The sequence below is a fragment of the Xenopus tropicalis genome, chromosome 7 (assembly GCF_000004195.4).
Source record: "Xenopus tropicalis strain Nigerian chromosome 7, UCB_Xtro_10.0, whole genome shotgun sequence".
Taxonomy (NCBI): Eukaryota; Metazoa; Chordata; class Amphibia; order Anura; family Pipidae; genus Xenopus; species Xenopus tropicalis.
In genome coordinates, this window is record NC_030683.2 from 123,817,119 (window position 1) to 123,840,685 (window position 23,567).

Here is a 23,567-nt window from a genome sequence, read left to right on the forward strand (position 1 = left end):
TATTTTTTGGAAATTACTTCCTTGTCACAGTGTATAATTGGGGAGTGAGACTCAGGCTTTAGCCTCACAGAGCGGCCGGTGATTCCATAATGAGGTCTCTGCTGGGAACTCTCTGTGCCCTGTCTGTGTTTGCAGCAACGGGTGAGTTTATAGCTTTGTCAGTGCTTTATATATTCTTTTAATTCATATTTTAATGGTTTAACAGTTTTAATCTGGCCATACACACCATAAAACTATGTTTCATACAATTTTCGGACCGTGTGGGGGGGCTCAGAATTATCATTCCAAATAATTTTCGTACCACAGCGAACGGTTGTATAGCCGATGGGACAGGTTAGAACATTCTGGTTGGATAAGGATAAAATCTGCGCATGTATTGTGTATCTGCCGATACCCTTGGGGGACCCACAATGGGAGTCACTTTGGTACGATTGGTGCCTGTAACTATTTCATGTTCAGAACCTCCTCCCATTGGTTATTTTTAGGGCTTTATCCTACTATTTCAGACTGAATGTGTGTTTTAGATCATTGCAATTAAACGTACACTCAATATCTGTATGTTTGTCAGAAGAAGACTATAATCTAAACCTTAAACCTGAACCTATAGGCAGAAATAGCGTGACGACAAGGCAGTACCCCATAGTTGCACAAGCACCAAAGCCCTTACTATAGTGTAACCCTTTATGTGCCACTGATTGCCCAATATACAGTCTGGGACTAAAGGGACCAAAGTGAGTATCATGTGGGAAAGGAGAGGCAGATAAATCTATGGGAGTGAGTAAGTATCTTGAGTGCAGGGAGGGACAGATTAGTCGAGGAATAGAGGGACAATTCTGTGTGCACTAGAAGTCACAACTTAAGAAAAAAAAAGAAATCCAAGCACATTAACCCTTTTAGTGCCACAGGATGTAGAATCTACGTCCTGGGTACCAAAGTACCTAAGTGCCACAGGACGTAGATTCTACGTCCTGCTGCACTTCCGGATTTAGGAGCAGAGAAGCGGCTTTTCAAGCCACTCCTTCACTCGCCACTCGTTCCCCAGCCTCCAGACAATAGTCAGAGGTGGGGAACGAGTGGCCCCTGGGGCGCGATCGCCCAGGGGCCCCATAAGAAAAGGCAGGCACGTGAAATCCATGCCTGGATTTCATGATCGCCTTCTGCCTTTCTCTGCTCGCCCCCCTGCTTCCTGCTGCTCCTACTCACTGCCGGACTGCTGCTGCTGTCTCCCTGCAGATCCACACACAAGTAAGTGGCAAATACACACAAAAACACACATACACACACATAATACACTAATACACACTTATACTCACATTTACACACAAACACATACATTTTAGGGGAGTTGGGAGATTTCAAACATTCACAACACTTACTTGCATACATGCACACAAAACACATTTTACCATGTGTACACACTCAATTACACACTTATGTAATTTTTGTTTTTTTTTTGTTTTTTTTATCACATCGTTTTTATTCTTGCCTGAAAAAAATGTTTTATTGCCATTGCGGATAGTGTATTCGCTAACTGCACTGCACAATACCTTTTGTGTATTATTTTGGTGTTTCTACTACATTTTCTGTGATTTTGGTGCATTTTTAGGTGTTTTATTACATTTTTAGCCATTTCATTACATTTTCAGTTATGCATAGTTGTTGTTCGCTTGCCTTTGTCTGTAAAACTTATTTGCCCAAGCCAAAATACTCAAACTGTTATTCTCACCACAGATATTATTAGGCAAAAAAAAATGATTTTAGTGATTTTTTTTATTTTCATCAATTATATTGCATTTCACATTGTTTTTTTATTACTTGTCTTTGCACATGGATATTTTGTCTGCTGTATTTCAATTTGGCATCCTGTGTACCCCACATAGTTTGGTAAATCTATGCATATAGGGCATCGAACTGTTCAGTAGACCCCTGGTGTTCATACTTAGAGTGTTTTATGTTGGTACGTTACTAAATGTGGGGTACATAATGGGGCAACATTCAAGCTTTGTGCCAATTTTCAGAAATGTCACATAAAACCGTTCTGTTTAGCATAGCTTTGTAGTTTGGTAGTTTGCAGTAGAAAGTTGTATTTACCCATTTTTGTTTTGTCAGAATGTGTACTTTCGGAAAATGTATGTTTTCTAGGGTCTCAGTACTGTTAGGGGGTCTTATGCCATATAATACACATACCGGGTGCAAAAATTGCATGAGCCGGAGTGTCTTTTGTGAAAATTCATATGCACTATTTTTATTTGGGTGCCCCTGTACGGCACGTAGTTTGGGCATCAAGCTTATATTGCAGCGTATACACTTTGAATGCACTAACTTCCTTTTGGGGTCTCTAAATGCCAGATACATTAGTGTTCCTATGCACAATGGGCATCAAACTGTTCAGCAGACCCTTGGCTTTCATATTTAGGGTGTGTTCTTTTGGTACCTAATGTTATGTGGGAGATAAGGTGCTTGAAAGTGGAAGATTTGATGTGATTTTTAGGTATTTCATCAAAACTGGCAATTTTGGGAAAGCACTGCGACTCGGCAGTTTGAAGTAGAAAGACATGGGTACCAATTTTGAATTCGCCCGAATGTGTACTTTCCAAAAATATATGGTTTTGGGGGTCAATATATTTTTTTTGTGTTGAATTTCCAGTAGCTAAAGAGACCTCTGGGGCAATCTCTATGCACTAACGTCCTTATGGGGTCTCTAAATGCCAGATACAGTGCTGATCCTATGCACAATGGGCATCAAACTGTTCAGTGGACCCTTGGCTTTCATATTTAGGGTGTGTTTTCTTGGTACCTAATGTTATGTGGGAGATATGATGCGTGAAAGTGGAAGATTTGAGGTGATTTTTTTAGAATTTTCATAATTTTTTATAGAAAATGCTAAATTCAGTAAAGCATTGCTGTTTGGTACTTAGGAGTTGGAAGACATAGTTACCCATTTCGGATTCAGGAGAATGTGCACTTTTCAAAAATGTATGGTTTCCTGGGGTAAACCTAATGTTCCAGGATTTTTGGCTTTGGAATGTAAAGTATGCCGTATTCTGCTGTAATGCTTTGAAAATGTAGTAATTTACTGCTGGGAGTTTTTGATCTATAGAAGTCAGAAATCTCAATAAAACTATACATATCAGGTATTGGCACGTTCGGGAGACATGAGGCTTTCCAAATCAGTTGAATTTTTGTCCATAAAATAAAATATGTTTCTGGTAGAAATCCCTATATCATGAAAAATAGCATTTTTTCTTTTTTTTTTGTATTTCAAGCTCTAAATCTTGTTCCAGAAGTAGAAATACACAAAAACTCAGGTAGATTTGGAAAGCTCAGGTTGTTCTGAAAAAAACAATATATAGTTTGCCTACTTAAACTTAACCCTTCCCCCAGTAAAAGCCCCTAAACTGAGAGAGCACAGAATGTTTACAAAACGTCTGGCACTGAGGGGAACAGAAATGTCAAATTCTGCTGGCACTTAAAGGGTTAACCTTCTGAGACAATTTGCAATTGGTCTTCATTTTTTATTTGTAGTTATTAAATGAATAATTGTTCAGCAACTCTGAACTCTCTCCCCTGTTTGGAGATTTAACAGCTACCTGGTTGCTAGGGTCAACATTACCTTAGCAACCAGGGAGTGGTTTGATTGAGTGGCTGGTATATGAGTAGAAGAGGGACTCAATGGGAAAAAAAAGTTATAAAAAGGAATAATAATAAAACTGTAGCCTCACAGAGCAATAGGTTTTTTGACTTTTGAGTTTGAAGAAGGCAAATAACGATTATATATATATATATATATATATATATATATATATATATATATATAATCTATTAAAAATAATTAATAAAGACCAATTTAAAAGTTGCTTGGAATTGTTAATTCTGTAACATGCTAAAAGTGAATTTAATGGTGAACCACCCCTTTAATGCTGGTCTAAAAATAGCACATTACCTTATTAAAATAAAGCATTGTAGAAAGTGTCTAAATTAAAATATAGTTATGGGATCCATTATCAGGAAACCTGTTAAAGAAAGATGCCAATATGGCACACACATTTAAAAGAGACATATTGGATAAATGGGAAAAATCCTAATTTTGTAGGCAATTATGAATAATATACGGTGCTGGTTTCACTTTGTGCTAAACATTAACCCTATCTGTAACAATGGCCCCTTTATTGGAGCTCCCTATAGATCCTATCACTTCTCGGTCTGTTTTTGAAATGAAGAGTGGGCGTGTCCTAACGGTCCCTGCCAGAAGCACAGTAGGAGGGGGAGAGCCAATCACAGCCCTGCAGTCACACAAGCCTAGTTGCTGATTGGTTCCTATCCTACAGTGCAGGGTACTGAGGGCCGCCGGCCCCCCTGCACATCCAGAGAATTCAGCCAACAGGAAGTGGAATGGATGGGCGGGACTAGTGGGGTTTTGGGGGAATTTCTCAATAAATCAGTCTGAAATACAACTTTTCTTCTATATCTAGGAGTATAATTCACTGGTACATTCTTATTTTATATAGGATATGTCTCCTTTAAAGGGGAACTAAACCCTGCGGCACAGCGCTGCTCAACCAAACCTTACTCAGCCGTTACTGGACTACAAATCCCAGAATAATGTAACATTTATTGAAGGTTGAGGCATGCTGGGAGCTGTAGTCCTCCACTCTCCTACATGGGAGTGGTATCAACCTGTTTTTTTTTTTTTTAAAATATATATGTAGGGGTTTACCAAAAATGGGCCCTTAGGACAGAAACCCCTAGGACAGGCCACAGGGTGGTGCTGGGTAACAGGGACACTGGGATGACTGGGTTCTAAATAGTTAACAGGGAGTATACCTGTAGTTCGGGTTATGGCCACAGGGTGGTGCATAGGCCCATATAAAGGAATGCAGCCATGTGCTGTGAGGCAGACATTTTGGGGACTGCTCCAGGCAGGAGTACCCCAGGCACAGATTAGTGTTAGAAGTTTGGTAATAGATCGCTCTAGGAGTGATATGTAGTACACCAGAGGTTAGAATGGGCAGACATCGCCCCTCCAGGAGTGGTAGTGAGGTTAAGACCCCCCGGCATTACTTCTGCCGAAGTGCAGGGCCACAAGTGGCTAGGTAGGTGGACAAGGTCACCGCTAGTCCAGGAGCCCGGATTTGAGGGTGTTTAGGTGTGAGTACCGGGGTGGGCTGCCTGTGGTGAGGCTGCCTAGCGTGAGTACCGGGAAGGGCTCCAAGAGGGGTGCCTTCTGGCGTGAGTACCGGGGAGATCACCTAGAAGGGAACACGTGGCGTGAGTACCGTAAGTGATCCAACAGAAAAAGGGTCTCAATGAGAAGTAAGGAGATATGCCCTGCATGCTGTATGAATAATGTGTGCCACTCCTGGAGAGGTTTCTGCCTAATAAACCATTGCATTGGATTTCACATACATTTCTGTGTCTGCTGTGAATATCTGCCAAGCCCAGAGGACCACTACCAAGCTGGTAAGGAATAACCCCAGGGTGGGGTACATTACACCAGGAGTACGTGGGTCCCAAGAGGGGCATAGCAAATTCTGATCAGTTCCCAGGGGGTGGATTATAGTTCCACAACACCATCCCTGGGTGGAGCCACACCATTAAAAGGGAGAAATCCCTGTAAACCCCCATAGTAAGCGGGGGCTCAGGACTCCTGTAGCGCCAAAGATAGTGCTCCAACCGGTAGTGCCACAAGAATCTGCAAAAGTGGGCTACATTATATATATATGTGTGACATGCTGACTGTCTGTACATGCAATTTTGGGGGAATTAGCAATGGTAGGCAGGCAGGCAGGCAGAGGATCTGGAGCATAGAGACAGGGACACCAAGTCTTCAGGCAAAACTCAGGTTTATTTGGGCAAATTCTTCCCAACAGAAACATCAGACAGTTCATAAACATAGTTAATGGATGTGATTTGTCCCTTCTTCAGGGCTCTCACGTTACAGGGTGGGTTCCACACTCTGGAACACTCAGGCTTCACACTAAGCCTTGCTGAGCCCTCTCAGCACTCATCCGTTTGGTCAGAACTCCCTCTGCTCCCTGCAGTGGCAGGAGGCACCCCCAGCTCCTCTGGGAGTTCCTAACACAGGCAGCCCTCCTGCTCTGTGCCCTGCTCTGAGAGTGACCTTCACACATCAGCGTTCAATTCCAACTCCCACCCTCTCTGTAAATCATACAGCCCTTTTATTGGCTGCTCACCTGCAGCCTAATCAGGCAGCTCCCTACAGCTGGCCAAATCAAACCTTAAAGGGAGATTTACTCCAACACAGCATTACTTGCTGTAAAACCAGGTGTTTTACCTGGTGCTATTTGTATTCCACTATTAACACTGGTGGAAAACACACCCAACAATGATCTTTTTCATTGCATCTCTCACAAATGGTTTTAAATAATTGTGCTGAATTCCGTTTCTCTAAGTTCTGCCTATGTGTTCAACCTTTGTGGCCTTCCAATAACTTAAGTAAAAATGATAGAATGCAGTTTAAACCCTGATATCCTGACCCAAAGGCAATGCTTGAGAGGAAACAGCAATCTTACTGCCTTATAAAGCCCTATCTAATCAGTTTTATCCCACATACAAGTATTGCGTATGGTTTCTCTCCCTACCCCCAAGACCTGTACGTGTGTATGGCTCTGCTCTGCCTATATATATACATTCTGCAACTGTACCCTCGATTACGTGAGGGAGGAAACACACAGCTCAGCATTTGGGATCATTACAAGAAAAGTCACACATAGTAACATAGTAAGTTAGGTTGAAAAAAAGACATACGCCCATTAAGTTCAACCTTAATGCCTTTATATAACCTGCCTAACTGCTAGTTGATCCAGAGGAAGGCAAAAACCCCATCTGAAGCCTCTCTAATTTGCCTCAGAGGGGAAAAAATTCCTTCCTGACTCCAAGATGGCAATCTGCCCAGTCCCTGGGGCAACTTGTACTGAGAGCTATCCCCCCTACCCCTGTATTCCCTCACTTGTACTGAGAGCTATCTCCCCTACCCCTGTATTCCCTCACTTGTACTGAGAGCTATCCCCCCTACCCCTGTATTCCCTCACTTGTACTGAGAGCTATCTCCCCTACCCCTGTATTCCCTCACTTGTACTGAGAGCTATCTCCCCTACCCCTGTATTCCCTCACTTGTACTGAGAGCTATCCCCCCTACCCCTGTATTCCCTCACTTGTACTGAGAGCTATCTCCCCTACCCCTGTATTCCCTCACTTGTACTGAGAGCTATCCCCCCTACCCCTGTATTCCCTCACTTGTACTGAGAGCTATCTCCCTACCCCTGTATTCCCTCACTTGTACTGAGAGCTATCTCCCCTACCCCTGTATTCCCTCACTTGTACTGAGAGCTATCTCCCATACCCCTGTATTCCCTCACTTGTACTGAGAGCTATCTCCCTACCCCTGTATTCCCTCACTTGTACTGAGAGCTATCTCCCCTACCCCTGTATTCCCTCACTTGTACTGAGAGCTATCTCCCATACCCCTGTATTCTCTCACTTGTACTGAGAGCTATCTCCCCTACCCCTGTATTCCCTCACTTGTACTGAGAGCTATCTCCCATACCCCTGTATTCTCTCACTTGTACTGAGAGCTATCTCCCCTACCCCTGCATTCCCTCACTTGTACTGAGAGCTATCTCCCCTACCCCTGCATTCCCTCACTTGTACTGAGAGCTATCTCCCCTACCCCTGCATTCCCTCACTTGTACTGAGAGCTATCTCCCCTACCCCTGTATTCCCTCACTTGTACTGAGAGCTATCTCCCATACCCCTGTATTCCCTCACTTGTACTGAGAGCTATCTCCCCTACCCCTGTATTCCCTCACTTGTACTGAGAGCTATCTCCCATACCCCTGTATTCTCTCACTTGTACTGAGAGCTATCTCCCCTACCCCTGCATTCCCTCACTTGTACTGAGAGCTATCTCCCCTACCCCTGTATTCCCTCACTTGTACTGAGAGCTATCTCCCCTACCCCTGTATTCCCTCACTTGTACTGAGAGCTATCTCCCCTACCCCTGTATTCCCTCACTTGTACTGAGAGCTATCTCCCCTACCCCTGTATTCCCTCACTTGTACTGAGAGCTATCCCCCCTACCCCTGTATTCCCTCACTTGTACTGAGAGCTATCTCCCCTACCCCTGTATTCCCTCACTTGTACTGAGAGCTATCCCCCCTACCCCTGTATTCCCTCACTTGTACTGAGAGCTATCTCCCCTACCCCTGTATTCCCTCACTTGTACTGAGAGCTATCTCCCCTACCCCTGTATTCCCTCACTTGTACTGAGAGCTATCCCCCATACCCCTGTATTCCCTCACTTGTACTGAGAGCTATCTCCCCTACCCCTGTATTCCCTCACTTGTACTGAGAGCTATCTCCCCTACCCCTGTATTCCCTCACTTGTACTGAGAGCTATCCCCCATACCCCTGTATTCCCTCACTTGTACTAAGAGCTATCTCCCATAACCCTGTATTCCCTCACTTGTACTGAGAGCTATCTCCCATAACCCTGTATTCCCTCACTTGTACTGAGAGCTATCTCCCATAACCCTGTATTCCCTCATTGTACTGAGAGCTATCTCCCATACCCCTGTATTCCCTCACTTGTACTGAGAGCTATCTCCCATAACCCTGTATTCCCTCACTTGTACTGAGAGCTATCTCCCCTACCCCTGTATTCCCTCACTTGTACTGAGAGCTATCCCCCCCTACCCCTGTATTCCCTCACTTGTACTGAGAGCTATCTCCCATAACCCTGTATTCCCTCACTTGTACTGAGAGCTATCCCCCCTACCCCTGTATTCCCTCACTTGTACTGAGAGCTATCTCCCATACCCCTGTATTCCCTCACTTGTACTGAGAGCTATCTCCCATAACCCTGTATTCCCTCACTTGTACTGAGAGCTATCTCCCATAACCCTGTATTCCCTCACTTGTACTGAGAGCTATCTCCCATACCCCTGTATTCCCTCACTTGTACTGAGAGCTATCTCCCATAACCCTGTATTCCCTCACTTGCTAAGAATCCATCCAGCCCCTTCTTAAAGCTATATAATGTATCAGCCAGTACAACTGGTTCAGGGAGGGAATCCCACAACCTCACAGCTCTCACAGTAACAAACCCTTTCTGAATATTTAAATGGAACCTCCTTTCTTCTAGTTGGAGTGATCCAGTCAATATCAGGATAATTAAAATCCCCCATTATTATCACTTGCCCCAAACAGCAGCCTTTTCTATTTGCAACAAGAGCTGAGCCTCTTCCTCTCTGCTTACATTAGGGGGTCTATAGCATACCCCTACCATTAATTTGGTGGACTCTTTACTATCTGTGAGAAGCTCAACCATCCTACCACCATCATTTCCTCCTTAACATTTGCTTTTAATTCCTGCTTAATGAACAGACATACCCCTCCTCCTTTTCTATTGCCCCTGTCCCTCCGAAACAACATTTAATACTGGTACCAACATGACACAACTAGAGATAGAGTGAATGAAGGAGTCAGCTAAAGTCTCGCCCCAAATTCAATGTACCATAGTAGGACTTGAGTTTTTTAGGGAGGAGCCAGACAGGACTGTGATTGGTTGGCTTGTATGCATGTTTAATAGTGAACAGGCAGAGACTAGAGCAAGTCGGCATAGGAAAGAAGAATATGAGTCGATCCCTAAGCTCAGGTCCCTGACATCAGCCAAGAGCAGACTGAGCATGTGCAGTAGTTGGGCAAAAGATGGAGAGCTACTGTGGGCATCTTCAGGGGCATGGGGCTTTATTTCTATAGAGCTTTGGTGACTTTGGGCCACTAGGCATCTCCTGTCCTCCTCCTTTTTATCTGTTTTAATAAAATGCTTGGGGCAGAGGGAATGAGCGACAATAAGTCCTCATACTCCCCCCCAAAACTTTCTTTTATAGAGTTGAATATGTGAATACCCAGAGGGTTGGCCTGACAGGGCATAGCATTTAACAGTGTTCAGGTAGCCCTGTGCTTGTGGAGGCTCCATAGGGACAATCATTGTCTCTTCTCAGCATATGAGACTATTAGACAGGGTATTAAGGTTGGACATATTACCCAGCATCTGGCCCTCCTGCTCTGGTTTATTGCTAGCCCTCCTGCATTGCTTGTCTTGCTCTGGATTACTGCAACTATGGGACTGTGTTTACAGTTCTTTTTTCAGGCTGCCTTTTAGGCTCAGCCTGTTTTTACTAGATACACCAAAATGGACCTGTGCCTCCCTTCATTAGTACAGCTTATTAGTCACCCACCCACCCATAGGCACCCACTCCTGCCCCATACCCACCAGGCACCTTGTGCATCATTCAAAGGCACACAGGCACAGAGAGGCAGGAGGTGTCTCCCACCACTGGTCTCTTTACTGAGTGCCCCTTAGTGCTCTATCACTTGCACCCCCAGGGTTGGTATGTGAACCCTTTTGTTTTGCCTTTTAGACACCTCATCTGCTGGGTCAAGTGTTATATATAAATGTCTATATTGATCATGACTGATGTAAAATATAAATAAATACTGAATGTTTTCATGTTTTCTTTTTAGGTTATTCGCTCTCTTGTCAGACCTGCATGTCAGCCGGCAGCACTCCCTGCCAAGGCCAAAGCCTTCCCTGCCCACCTGATAGTGCCTGTGTGGCTACGTACACATTAACTACTACAAGTAGGTTTTATAGCTTGTTATGGGTAAATATAGCATGCTTGTGTGTGTATGTAATGGTGTGTATTTGGGATGCATAGTCATTTGTACTTTACCCTACAGTCCAGTCACTATGTCCAAAAGAGAACAGAGAGACAGAATAGGGGAGAGAGAAATAAGATGAAAATTCAAATGAAGAAGAGAAGAAAGGAGTTAATGGGACCCCACAGCCCTAGTAAGATTGGTGCATAGGGGGCGCTGAGTTTAAAGGTGGCCATACACATTGATCTCCTGTCTGGTGAGGCTGCACAGGGGGGTGGCAATAAGGGACATCTACTCATTGGGTCACAGCAATCGAATCATATTAGGAGCCTATGCAGAGCCACCATGATAGGTTCTACTGCCCTGTGAGCTCCTCACTCTGTGGTGTTTTCAAACCACTCAGATTAATATCCAGCCAAACTGCAATCTGATATCAGTAGGAGAAGCTTCCATTTTGGCCCCATAACCTCTCATGGGCAACGTTCAGCCAGTGTGATAAACCTTGTTCAGCAGTGGCCGGGTCAGCAGGCAATATCAGACTATAGGCAGGTCAGGGTTTCCCCATAAAATCCAGTCCTACATTGAACATGGACATACAGCATTTTCTTTATACTGGATGTTATTAATTCTGGTAGATAGCCTGGTATTCCCTGTCTGTAAAGGCAAAAGGGCATCACTGATACTATCAGCCCAAAAAATACTATGCATTTTATAGGTTAATTCTTAGATCTGAGACCTTTAAACCTTTAGATGTACAGTATCTTGCACTGATCCCTGTAAATTGAGGGCCTCTATATGTGGAAAAGACATGTTTCATTTTAATAACAAACTTCCCCTACAGTTGAACTGCGGGTTGGTCTCAGGCACAGTCAGCTTTAGCCCAGTTATTAAAGGGGAAGAAGTTACCTTACAATTTACAGTTTGTATGATGTAGATAATGATATTCTAATGATCCACATTTGAGCTTTCCGGTACCCATTATACTGTGTGTGCATTCCTACAGATGGGGTGACTGTAAGTGAAGCCTACACCCTCTCATGTGCCCCTCTTGGCCGGTGTGATAAACCTGGAAGTTTCAGTTTTCCTAAATCAAAACTCAAAATGGGAACCTCCTGTTGTTATACAGACAACTGCTCCCCTCCCACACCGACATGTAAGTGTCTCTTCTTCCTTCCAATAATCTAATTATTTATATTCATTTTACATTTTGAATTTCTAGCAGAAGAGAATGTACTTATTTTATTTATAATGTTGTATGGTTTTAAAGGAACAGTTCAGGGTAAAAATAAAATTGGGTAAAATCAACAGACTATGCAAAATAAAAAATATTTTCAATATAGTTAGTTGGGCAAAAATGTCATCTATTAAGGCTGAAGTGGGCAGATGTCTAACATAATAGCCAGAACTCTACTTCCTACTTTCAACTCTCTAAGCTGTTAGCAGTCAGTAGCCAAACAGCGACTAACTGACAGTTATGTCCCATCTTAAAGGTTAGAGAGCTGAAAGCAGGAAGTAGTGTTCTGGCTATTATGTTAGACATCTGCCCACTCTATCCTTTATAGATTTTTGCCTAACTAACTATATTACAAACATTTTTTATTGTGTGCATTTTTCCCATTTACCCAGTTTCATTTTTATTTATTTTTAACATTTATTTATAAAGCGCCAACATACCCCGCAGCGCTGTACAATAAGTGGGTTACATACATTGGACATACAGAGTAACATATAAAGCAATCAATAACTAATACAGGAGGGGAAGGGAGCCCTGCCTAAAAGAGCTTACACTCTACAAGGAGTAACATATAAAGCAATCAGTAACCGATACAGGAGGGGAAGGGAGCCCTGCCCAAAAGAGCTTACAATCTACAAGGAGAAGGGGTTGAGACACAAGGTGTGGGAATGGGCAGAGTTGTGAGAGGTGGGGCACAGGGTATTGCTAAACTAGATTAGGGTAAGCCTCTCTAAATAAATGTGTTTTTAGAGATTTCTTGAAGGCAGAGAGATTGGGAGAAAGTCTGACAGTTTGTGGGAGCGAATTCCAGAGAAGGGGGGCAGCCCTTGCGAAGTCTTGAATGCGAGTGTGTGAGGGGGGAATGAGAGAGGGGTTGGGGAGCAGGTCAGTAGGGGGGTAACAAGCGGGTTGGATGGTACCTAGAGATGAGTTCAGAGATGTAGGGTGGGGCAGAGTTATGAACTGCTTTGAATGTGAGAGTCATTAGTTTGAATTTTATCCTGGATGGTAGGGGAAGCCAGTGCCGGGATTGGCAGAGTGGCACAGCAGGGATTGGCAGAGTGGCACGGCAGGGGAGGAGCGGTCGGAGAGGTGTATATGACCAGGGCAGCAGTATTCATTATGGACTGGAGAGGGGACAGTCTCTGAAGGGGAAGGCCAGTTAGCAGAGAGTTACAGTAGTCCAGGTGAGATATAAGAGAGTGAATAAGAATTTTGGGAGCATCTTGGGTGATAAATGATTGTATTTTGGAGATATTTCTTAGGTGAAAGTGACATGATTTGATGAGTGACTGGATATGAGGGGTGAAGGACAGGGCAGGATCAAGGATAACCCCAACACACCGGGCCTGGGAAGATAGTAGTAGATAGATAGTAGGGTGATAGTAGAATTGTTAACTATTAGTGATGAGTGAATCTGTCCCATTTTGCTTCGCCGGAAAAACAGTGAATCTTTTAAAAGATTTGCGAAACGGCGAAAATGTCGAGACTATTCTTGCGACTATCCTTGCGACAATTTTTGGACGCGCCGCAAATCCATGCATGGCGAAACATTTCGCCCATCACTATTAACTATGATAGATACCTCTGGAACAATGTGGGCGTTGGGTGGGGGAAAGAGAACCAATTCTGCCTAGAGAGGTTTAATTAAAGGTAACCTTGGGTCATCCAAGTAGAGATAGCGGTCAGGCAGGAAAAGACACGAGTTAGGAGCTCTGGGTTGAGATTAGGAGAGGTGTCATCAACATAGAGGTGGCACTGAAAGAATTGATTAGTTTGCCAAGTGAGGAGGTATAGAGAGAAAATAGTAAGGGGCCCAGGACAGAGCCTTGGGGAGCCCCAACAGAAAGAGGCAAGGGAGAAGATGATTCCCCATTGTAAGAGACACTGAAGGATCGATCTGAGAGATAAGATGAAAACCAGGATAAGGCAGTGTCACGAAGGCCAAGAGAGCGGAGAGTCTGGAGGAGAAGAGGGGGATCCACAGTGTCAGCAGCAGAGAGATCGAGAAGTATTTATAGCGAGTAATGGTTTTTGGCTTTACCCGATAAGAGGTCTTTAGTTAGTCAGGTTAGAGCAGTTTCTGTGGAGTTCTGTTGTCTAAAACCAGATTGTAGGGGATCCAGTAAGTTATTGTCTGAGAGCAATAGCGTCAGTCTGTTGTAAACTAGGCACTTGAGTAGTTAAGATATGAAGAGGAGCAGAGAGATAGGTGGGAAGTTACTAAGATTCGAGGGATCAAGGGAGGGTTTTTTCAGAATAGGGGTTACCAGTGCATGTTTCAGTTGGAAGGGAAAGATTCCAGTAGAGAGCGAGAGATTGAATAGAGGAGTTAAGGCTTTGATAAGACAGGGGTTGGCATTGCGTAGAAGTTTGGTAGGAATGGGATCAAGCGGCCAGGTAGTAAGGTGAGAGGAAGCCAAAAGTTTTGAGACTTCCTATTCAGTCACTGGGGAGAAGGAGCCAAGAAGAGCCTGGGTAGTGTGTAGGGAGGGAGTTGTATGGTTATAGGGATTAAGTTGTGCAATGTCACTTCTGAAGGTGTCAATTTTGTTTTTAAAGTGCTCTAAAGTGCTTTAAAGTAGGTTTGTTTAGCTTGGCGGAGGGTGGTATTATAGCAGAGCAGATTTGTAGCTGCATATATCTGATTCTGATTTGAATTGCGCTAGCGCTTAAGTGTATGTGACTGTCTATGGAGGGCTTTGTTATGAGCAGTGTGCCAGGGTTGGTATGAGCAGTGTGCCAGGGTTGGTATGAGCTGTGTGCCAGGGTTGGTATGAGCAGTGTGCCAGGGTTGGTATGAGCTGTGTGCCAGGGTTGGTATGAGCGGTGTGCCAGGGTTGGTATGAGCGGTGTGCCAGGGTGGGTATGAGCGGTGTGCCAGTGTGGGTATGAGCAGTCTGCCAGGGTGGGTATGAGCAGTGTGCCAGGGTGGGTATGAGCAGTCTGCCAGGGTGGGTATGAGCAGTGTGCCAGGGTTGGTATGAGCGGTGTGCCAGGGTGGGTATGAGCAGTGTGCCAGGGTGGGTATGAGCAGTGTGCCAGGGTGGGTATGAGCAGTGTGCCAGGGTGGGTATGAGCAGTGTGCCAGGGTGGGTATGAGCGGTGTGCCAGGGTGGGTATGAGCGGTGTGCTAGGGTGGGTATGAGTGGTGTGCCAGGGTGGGTATGAGCGGTGTGCCAGGGTGGGTATGAGCAGTGTGCCAGGGTGGGTATGAGCGGTGTGCCAGGGTGGGTATGAGCAGTGTGCCAGGGTGGGTATGAGCGGTGTGCCAGGGTGGGTATGAGCGGTGTGCCAGGGTGGGTATGAACAGTGTGCCAGGATGGGTATGAACAGTGTGCCAGGGTTGAGGTTTGGGGGAGTGGTTTGGGCCTCATGCATTTTGTCCTGGCAGGAGCAAGCTCATTGAGGGCAGGAGCGAGAGTGCTCAAATAGACAGAGGTAGCCCGAATAGGACAAGAGACGGTTAGGATGTTAGAGTGAAGAGAGTCAAAGGAAGAAGAGAGATGTGACGTGTTTAGGGATTGCAGGTCTCGGTATGTGTATGTATGGGGGGCAGCAGAGGGTGTAGGGGGAGTGAAAATGTGAGCAGATTGTGATCAGAGAGGGGGAAAGGGGAGTTAGTGAGGTGGAGGTAGAACAGAATTTTGTATATATAAGATCCAGGGAGTTTCCATTGGAGTTAGAGGGGGATGTGAGTGAAAGGAGTTTAGAGATAGGTTAAAGTACAGGTTAAAGTACAACGGATAGGGAATCAGAGGAAAGGAAATAAGAAAGCCAAGCAGAAAAGCGAACCAGGGGAGAATAGCTTAATAGAGTGAACCTCAAATGAGGAAAATGAAAGAAGGAGGAGGTGGAAGGACTTTAAATGAATAGCGGGGGGAGAGAAGGAGCCCTACCCCACCCCCTGCCCTGTTTCCAGGCCTGGGAGTGTGAGTAAGTTGTAGCCCCCCAAAGGACAGAGCAGCAGGTGAGGCAGTGTCAGTAGGGGAAAGCCAGGTCTCAGTTATTGCAAGTAAATTAAAGGATTTAGCGATAAAAAGGTCATGGATGGAGGTGAGTTTGTTGCAGATGGAGCGGGAATTCCAGAGGGCACAGGAAATTTGAATAGAGGCTTTAGGTACAGGGGTAAGGGTCCTGTACTTCAGAGGGGTACAGGGTGGGTTTGGGGAACGTGTCCCTAACAGAACAGGGATGGGGTAAGGGCCAGGGTTGGGTGAAATGTCACCAGCAGCGAGTAACAGGAAGGAGAGGAATGCAAGGTGAGAGCGGGATTTGTATGTTTTTGTTTTATATGAGGAGAAAGAGTTAACTGGGGTTACGGAACAGAGCAATTTAAAAACTTCATGTGCTGAGAGGGAAGGAGAGGAGAGGAGAGGAGAGAGGCAGTGATTGCTGTACCTTTCTGACTGGATGGAGGGTGTGGCTGGAGATGTTTTAAGAAACAAGAGGATAAATACAGGATGAAACATTTTTGAGGTAGGAAGTAACTGTTCTTTTTAAAGCATTAAAATGCAATATCCTAGGCCATAAAATACACATGATGCATGACTAATGAGTTAGTGTTGTGCCACATGGTTGAATATAAACCAATATATGCACAGCAGGTAGATAGATTGATAAATGATGATAGATAGATAGATAGATAGATAGATAGATAGATAGATAGACAGACAGACAGACAGACTAATAGATAGATAGATAGATAGATGACAGATAGATGATAGATAGATGGATAGATAGATAGATAGATAGATAGATAGATAGATAGATAGATAGATAGATAGACAGACAGACAGACAGACTGACAGATAGATGATAGATAGATAGATAGATATGCCTAATGCTTTTAAAAGGTTATGAAATTCCTTGGTGCCTTCTAATATCCTCATATTTTACAACTGATGGTACAACATTCACTAGATATACAGCCTTCCATATGTGGGTGCTCTGGTCATGTATGTATTTACAAAGTGCTACTTATGTACGCAGCGCTGTACAGTAGAATAGATTAATACAAACAGGGGGTTATTAAGATAATAATAGATAAATACAAAGTATAACAATAAATACAAATAAATACAAGATACAGTTGCAATAAGATAATAGTCAAAGACACAAGAGGATGGAGGTCCCTGCCCTGTAGAGCTTACAATCTATATGGGAGGGTAACTTACAGACACAAATAGGCAAATGCAAAATAAGTGCTGCAGGTCACAGTGAGTGACACTACAATATAAGTGTTAGTTCCCAGATCAGGTGCTGGGTGAGTGCTCCAATAGGGAGTCTTTAAGTTCAGTTTTAAAAAGACTGAGGGAGGATTCTCTCCGCAGGAAATCAGGGAGGGCATTCCCAATGTGAGGGGCAGCAGGGCAGAAGGGTTTAAGGCAGGAAACCGCAGTAGTAGTTGGGGGCGCAACCAAACGATTGCTCTGCGAGGAACAAGGGAGTCAGCCAGGAACGTACGGAGACACAAGGGAAGAGATGTAGTGAGGGGCAGAGGAATGGGGGGCTTTGAAGGTTAAGAGAAGGAGTTTATAAGATATTCTTTGTTTAATAGGAGCCACGATAAGGACTTTAGCAGGGGAGGGGCCTGAACTCTCCTGGATGAGAGGAGGAGAATTCTGGCAGCAGTATTTAATATAGACTGTAGGTGGGAAAGATGGGAGTTAGGGAGGCCGGTTTGTAGCAGGTTACAGTAGTCCAGTCATGATAGGATGAGGGCATGCATGAGCAGCCTAGCTGTTGCAGTAGAAAGAAAAGGACAAATTTTTTTACAGTGGTGTTAATGTGGTTAGAAAAGGAGAGACTGGAGTCAAAGATCCCCCCCAAACAACATGCTGGATCGATTGGGTTGATGAGGGTGCCATCAATAGAGATAGAAAAGGAGGGGGGTAGGACCAGGCTTAGGCGGAAAGATCCTTAGTTCAGTTTTTTTTAGGTTCAGTTTGAGGTGGCGTTGGTTCATCCAATTGGAGATAGCCAGGAGGCAGTTAGAGATTTGAGTCTCAGTTTCAACTGTTAACGAAGGGGTCGAAAAGTAAATTTGGGTATCATCAGCATACAGATAGGATTTAAAGCCAAATGAACGGATAAGATCTCCCAAAGATAGCGTGTAAAGGGAGAACAACAACAGCCCAAGTACAGAGCCTTGGGGTACCCCCACATTAAGTACAGAGCCTTGGGGTACCCCCACATTAAGTACAGAGCCTTGGGGTACCCCCACATTAAGTACAGAGCCTTGGGGTACCCCCCACATTAAGAGGAACTGGAGATGAGGTTTTGTTAGCATAGGAGACAGTGAATGAACGGTTAGAGAGATAAGAAGAGATCCAGGATGCAGCCTGACTACGGAGACCAATCGAATGCAGAATTTGCATCAGGAGGGAGTGGTCAATTGTATCAAATGCAGTTGATTGATCTAGGAGGATTAGTATAGAAAAGTGACCTTTGGCTTTGGCAACCTGAAAATCGTTTGTAACTCTGCACAACGCCGTCTCGGTAGAGTGCGCAGGTCGAAAACCAGATTGCAGCGGGTCTACTAAATTATGGGCGTTAAGAAATTTAGTGATACAGGAGAAGACAATACGCTCTAAGATTTTGGAGGCAAGAGGTAGAAACAAGACAGGGCGGTAGTTAGAGAGACAGAACAGGTCCAGTGTGGCCTTTATAAGGATGGGCTTGACACAGGCCTGTTTGAAGGAAGAGGGGAAACTTCCAGAGATCAGAGAAGAGTTGAAGATGTGAGTAAGGGCTGGAGTAAATTCAGGAGTGCAGTGTTTAGCAGAGAATAAGGCATGGGGTCAAGAGAGCAAGTGGTGAGCGGAGCCAACAAGAGAGACAGATACGGGACCAAAAGAGTTAAGACATGCAGTAGGGAGCTGAGGAAGGAGGAGCTGGCCTGTATTAATAGAGGAGGGAATCTGATTGCGAATGGACTCCACTTTGTTCATGAAGAAATCAGCAAAGTCCTGGGGAGAGTGCATAAAGTGAGGTAATGGAGTCTGAGAGGGACCCAGAAGGGTTTTGAATATATAAAACAGGCGTCGCGGGTTGGATTTATTGTGGTTTATAAGGGTGTTATAGTATTCCTGTTTAGCCTTTGACAGGGCAGAATTGAGGCAGGCCAATAGGAATTTATAATGGATAAAGTCCGCTTATGTTCGGGATTTCCTCCACATACGTTCCGCAGACCTCGTACAGGAGCGTAAGAATTTGGTCTGCACATTCAGCCAGGGGCGTGGGTTTTGAGCCCGAGTATGCTTAGGCTAAAGGGGTGCAAATAAGTCAATGGTGGAGGCTAGAATGCTGTTGTACTCGCTAACCAGGGTATCAGGGTCAGACATCTCATCAAAGGAGGAGAAACTGAACCTGAAAGAGCAAGCTAAGGCCGGGAGATCTTCATCACGCGTATTTCTAATTAATACAGTGGGGGAAGGAGCAGGTTTGGAAGGAGAGTGAGAGACAGAAAATGTAACCAGGTGATGGTCAGAGAAGGGGAAGGGGACACTGTTAAAATCAGAAAGGGACAGGTTTTTAGTAAAGACTAAATCCAGAAAGTGACCATCCTTATGAGTCGGAGCATTTGTCCCACTGCTGGAGCTCAAAGGAGGAGGTTAGGCGGAGAAAACGTGAGGGCCAGGGTTGCGAGGGATCATCAATGTGGGCGTTGAAATCCCCAAAGATGATTGCAGGGCCGTCAGTAGAGAGGAAAAAGGAGAGCCAGGTTTCAAAATCAGAGAGGAAGGTAGCTGGGGAGGGGGCAGACGGGGGCCTGTAAATGACAGCCACTCGTACAGAGAGAGGATTGAAGATTTGAAGGGCATGCACCTCAAATGAGTTAAAAGAAAAAGCCGGGGGAATAGGAATAGGTGCAAAATGACAACGGGAGGAGAGGAGAATTCCAACTCCCCCACCTTGTCCAGTGGTCTGGGGGGTGTTGGAGAAAGACAGACCGCCATGAGAGGTTATTCACTGGTTATTCGGTGTCAGTCTCAGCATGCCCTTAATGCCTCTGTTCAAGTATAATCTATGGGCTGAAGGGCCAGTGACAGTCTCTTGCTTTAGCCTGGGGAGGGCATGGGTAGTGCGGGAGACTGCAGGTTGGCAGCCCTGATATAAATGTGTTGGTTGACTGGAAGGAACTTGTCACTTTCATCTACATCCAGCTGCTCCACATTTCTATAAGTTACCACCCCCGAGTGGCAACCTCTTCTTATACCCCTTAAACATCCCTTTATATATCCCTTTTATAAAAAAAAAGAGCTGACTTATTTTGGATCAATACCATGATAAATGATGTGCTCACAGATAAAAGGGAGTAAATGCATTTTTTTCTTTCTTTCCCAAATAAAGTGCCTGCAGATAACAATCAAGTGAATGGACTGGTCTGTCCTACCTGTGCCTCTGCAGACTCAGCCTGGTGTTATACTAGTGATACCATGCAGTGTACAGGAGATGAAAATATGTGTCTCTTGCAAACTACAGAGATAAAGGGTAAGATTTTTAACTGTTTAAGCAGTTTAAGGGCAATGGCCCACAGGAAGAATAGCCGCCCCCTGTACCTGAGATTTCTCAGATTTAACCATGGGTGACTAATCTCTTTGTGGGCCATCAGCCTAAAGGTGGCCATACACATTACAATACGATAAGTTATAACGTTGCCAAAAGCGTGGACCTTCTCCCAATATGCCCTCCTAAGGTGGGAGATATTGGGAAATTGTTTGGCCCTAGGGTAAGGCAGATAAGCTGCTGAATCAGTCTGGAGGACCCAAATCAGCACCTTTTGGGATACTGTTACCCCTGCTATTATGCTCTATCAAAAAGTCAACAAGATGCAGGGGCAGCAAATAACCAAACACAGCAAAACAAATGTGTCCCTCATGTTTCTTATCATCATTCTGCTAAGCAGTTGGTTTGATTTCAAAGGACAGGTTAGTATGTTCTGGGAGGGGATTATGGCTGTGGGATAGCAGGTATAGTGGGGAGAGATGGTGCCTATAGTAGCAGTGGGGGGATAATAGCCTCTGGGAAGGGACTGGGGCTGTGGGATAGCAGGTATAGTAGGGAGAGATGGTGCCTATAGTAGCAGTGGGGGGATAATAGCCTCTGGGAAGGGACTGGGGCTGTGGGATAGCAGGTATAGTAGGGAGAGATGGTGCCTATAGTAGCAGTGGGGGGATAATAGCCTCTGGGAAGGGACTGGGGCTGTGGGATAGCAGGTATAGTAGGGAGAGATGGTGCCTATAGTAGCAGTGGGGGATAATAGCCTCTGGGAAGGGACTGGGGCTGTGGGATAGCAGGTATAGTAGGGAGAGATGGTGCCTATAGTAGCAGTGGGGGGATAATAGCCTCTGGGAAGGGACTGGGGCTGTGGGATAGCAGGTATAGTGGGGAGAGATGGTGCCTATAGTAGCAGTGGGGGGATAATAGCCTCTGGGAAGGGACTGGGGCTGTGGGATAGCAGGTATAGTAGGGAGAGATGGTGCCTATAGTAGCAGTGGGGGGATAATAGCCTCTGGGAAGGGACTGGGGCTGTGGGATAGCAGGTATAGTAGGGAGAGATGGTGCCTATAGTAGCAGTGGGGGATAATAACCTCTGGGAAGGGACTGGGGCTGTGGGATAACAGGTATAGTAGGGAGAGATGGTGCCTATAGTAGCAGTGGGGGGATAATAGCCTCTGGGAAGGGACTGGGGCTGTGGGATAGCAGGTATAGTAGGGAGAGATGGTGCCTATAGTAGCAGTGGGGGGATAATAGCCTCTGGGAAGGGACTGGGGCTGTGGGATAGCAGGTATAGTAGGGAGAGATGGTGCCTATAGTAGCAGTGGGGGGATAATAGCCTCTGGGAAGGGACTGGGGCTGTGGGATAGCAGGTATAGTAGGGAGAGATGGTGCCTATAGTAGCAGTGGGGGATAATAGCCTCTGGGAAGGGACTGGGGCTGTGGGATAGCAGGTATAGTAGGGAGAGAGGGTACATAAAGACAAAAGAAAGCAAGAGGATAATATTAATTTACTGTATTATTAGAGTTGCCTGTATTTGGTGCATCATTACACAGTGCTACAAGATATTTTTCTCTACAGTATCAAGCAAAGTGGCTGTACGAGGCTGTGCTACTAAAAGTATTTGTGATCTTGGAAGCACTTCTGTCAGTTATCCTGGATATTCAATGGATGTGAAATTCTCCTGCACCAGTGGCAGCTTTGGTACTTTATGTTATTACTTGTCCCCATTGCTTTAATTAAAATATTATATTAAAAAAAATGTTTCATTTATTATTTTACTTGTAAGCAGTTTACTTTTACCTGCTGTTTATCTCTGATTAAAAGGAGAACGTTGCCCAAAACTGTTTTTTTTTTTGTTTGTTTGGTTTTGTTTTGCCTATACAAAGAATTGTAATTCTGAACACTTTTCCTATACTACATGTTTACTGTAGCAATATGTGTTAGATTTAGCCACTAGAGGTCTCACTCCTTTTAGACCTGGGTAACAGAGACTGGTTGGGAGCTGCAGAGAGTGTGTTCAGCAGTAATGGCTTCTGTTAGAATCATCTAATAAAGTTTGATCCTGAGACTGTCTCATCTTCATTTGGCAACCTATCATAACATGGTAGCAGCAGGGAACAGAACCTAGAAGTGAAAAGCTGACTGAAATCACTTGAAGTGAAAGTAAAAAATAAAGCAGCACCCTGCAGCTGTGACTGGAGTTGCAGCTATAACTGTATGTTACAATCACTGCTAATATTCACATAATATGGAGAAAGGACTAAAACCCCCTGAGAGACTAAATGTAACGTCTCCCAACCTGTCACAAGCTTGGAAACACTGGAAAGAAGAGTTTGGCCTGTATGTAGAACTCACAGTAGCACCCAGTGATGAGAACCGTAACATAAAGCCCTTTCATTATTTGATTGGGGAAAAGGACAGAGAAATCTCACAGACTTTAAAGGACAACTAAAGTCTAAAAAAAGACTATGGCTAGAAATGTTTAGCTATGAGTTTTGAGCCCCTGTACCAGCCCAAAGCCACCAACGCTCTATAGAAATAAAGCCCCATGCCCCTAAAGATGCCCACAGTAGCTCTCAATCTTTTGCCTTGCCCAACTACTGCACATGCTCAATCTGCTCTTGGCTGATGTCAGTGACCTGAGCTTAGGGACCGACTCACAATATTCTTCTTTCCTATGCCGGCTTGCTCTAGCCACTGCCTATTCCCTATTAAACATGCATACAAGCCAACCAATCACAGTCCTGTCTGGCTGCTCCCCTAAAAAAAGTCCCACTCTGGTACTTTGAGCTTGGGGCGAGACTTTAGCTGAACCCTTATAGCGTGAATTTTCTTTCCTCCTTGTAATGATTCCAAATACTGAGCTGTGTAACAAATATAAGTTACAAAGTTTGGAAACATAGGGAGAAGCTGTGACAAAAGTTTCAGTCACTTTGCACTGATACTTTGGGGGATGGAGATATGGGAATATTTGGGAGTTTGTTGTAAACAAGTTATGTCTAAATACTGAGCTAAAGCTTGTTTGTATTGATATCCTGTAATACAATGTGTATAATAGGGCAGCACTAGTTTATATGTACCTGTACCCATGATGCACCTGTGTCTCTGTGCCAATGGGATCATTTTTAGGTTCCACCTATTTCT

At 44.7% G+C, this 23,567-nt stretch overlaps 1 protein-coding gene across 1 annotated transcript; it reads left to right on the forward strand.

The window, feature by feature from the left end:
* The first annotated feature begins 41 nt into the window (after window positions 1–41).
* Window positions 42–22,159, forward strand: LOC108645216 (phospholipase A2 inhibitor and Ly6/PLAUR domain-containing protein-like). The gene is made up of 5 exons (XM_031906572.1): window positions 42–141; window positions 10,549–10,665; window positions 11,687–11,836; window positions 20,273–20,413; window positions 22,002–22,159. Exons 1-5 carry the CDS (start codon window positions 90–92, stop codon window positions 22,157–22,159), a joined length of 618 nt encoding a protein of 205 aa, XP_031762432.1. The 5' UTR covers window positions 42–89.
* Window positions 22,160–23,567: the final 1,408 nt, after the last annotated feature.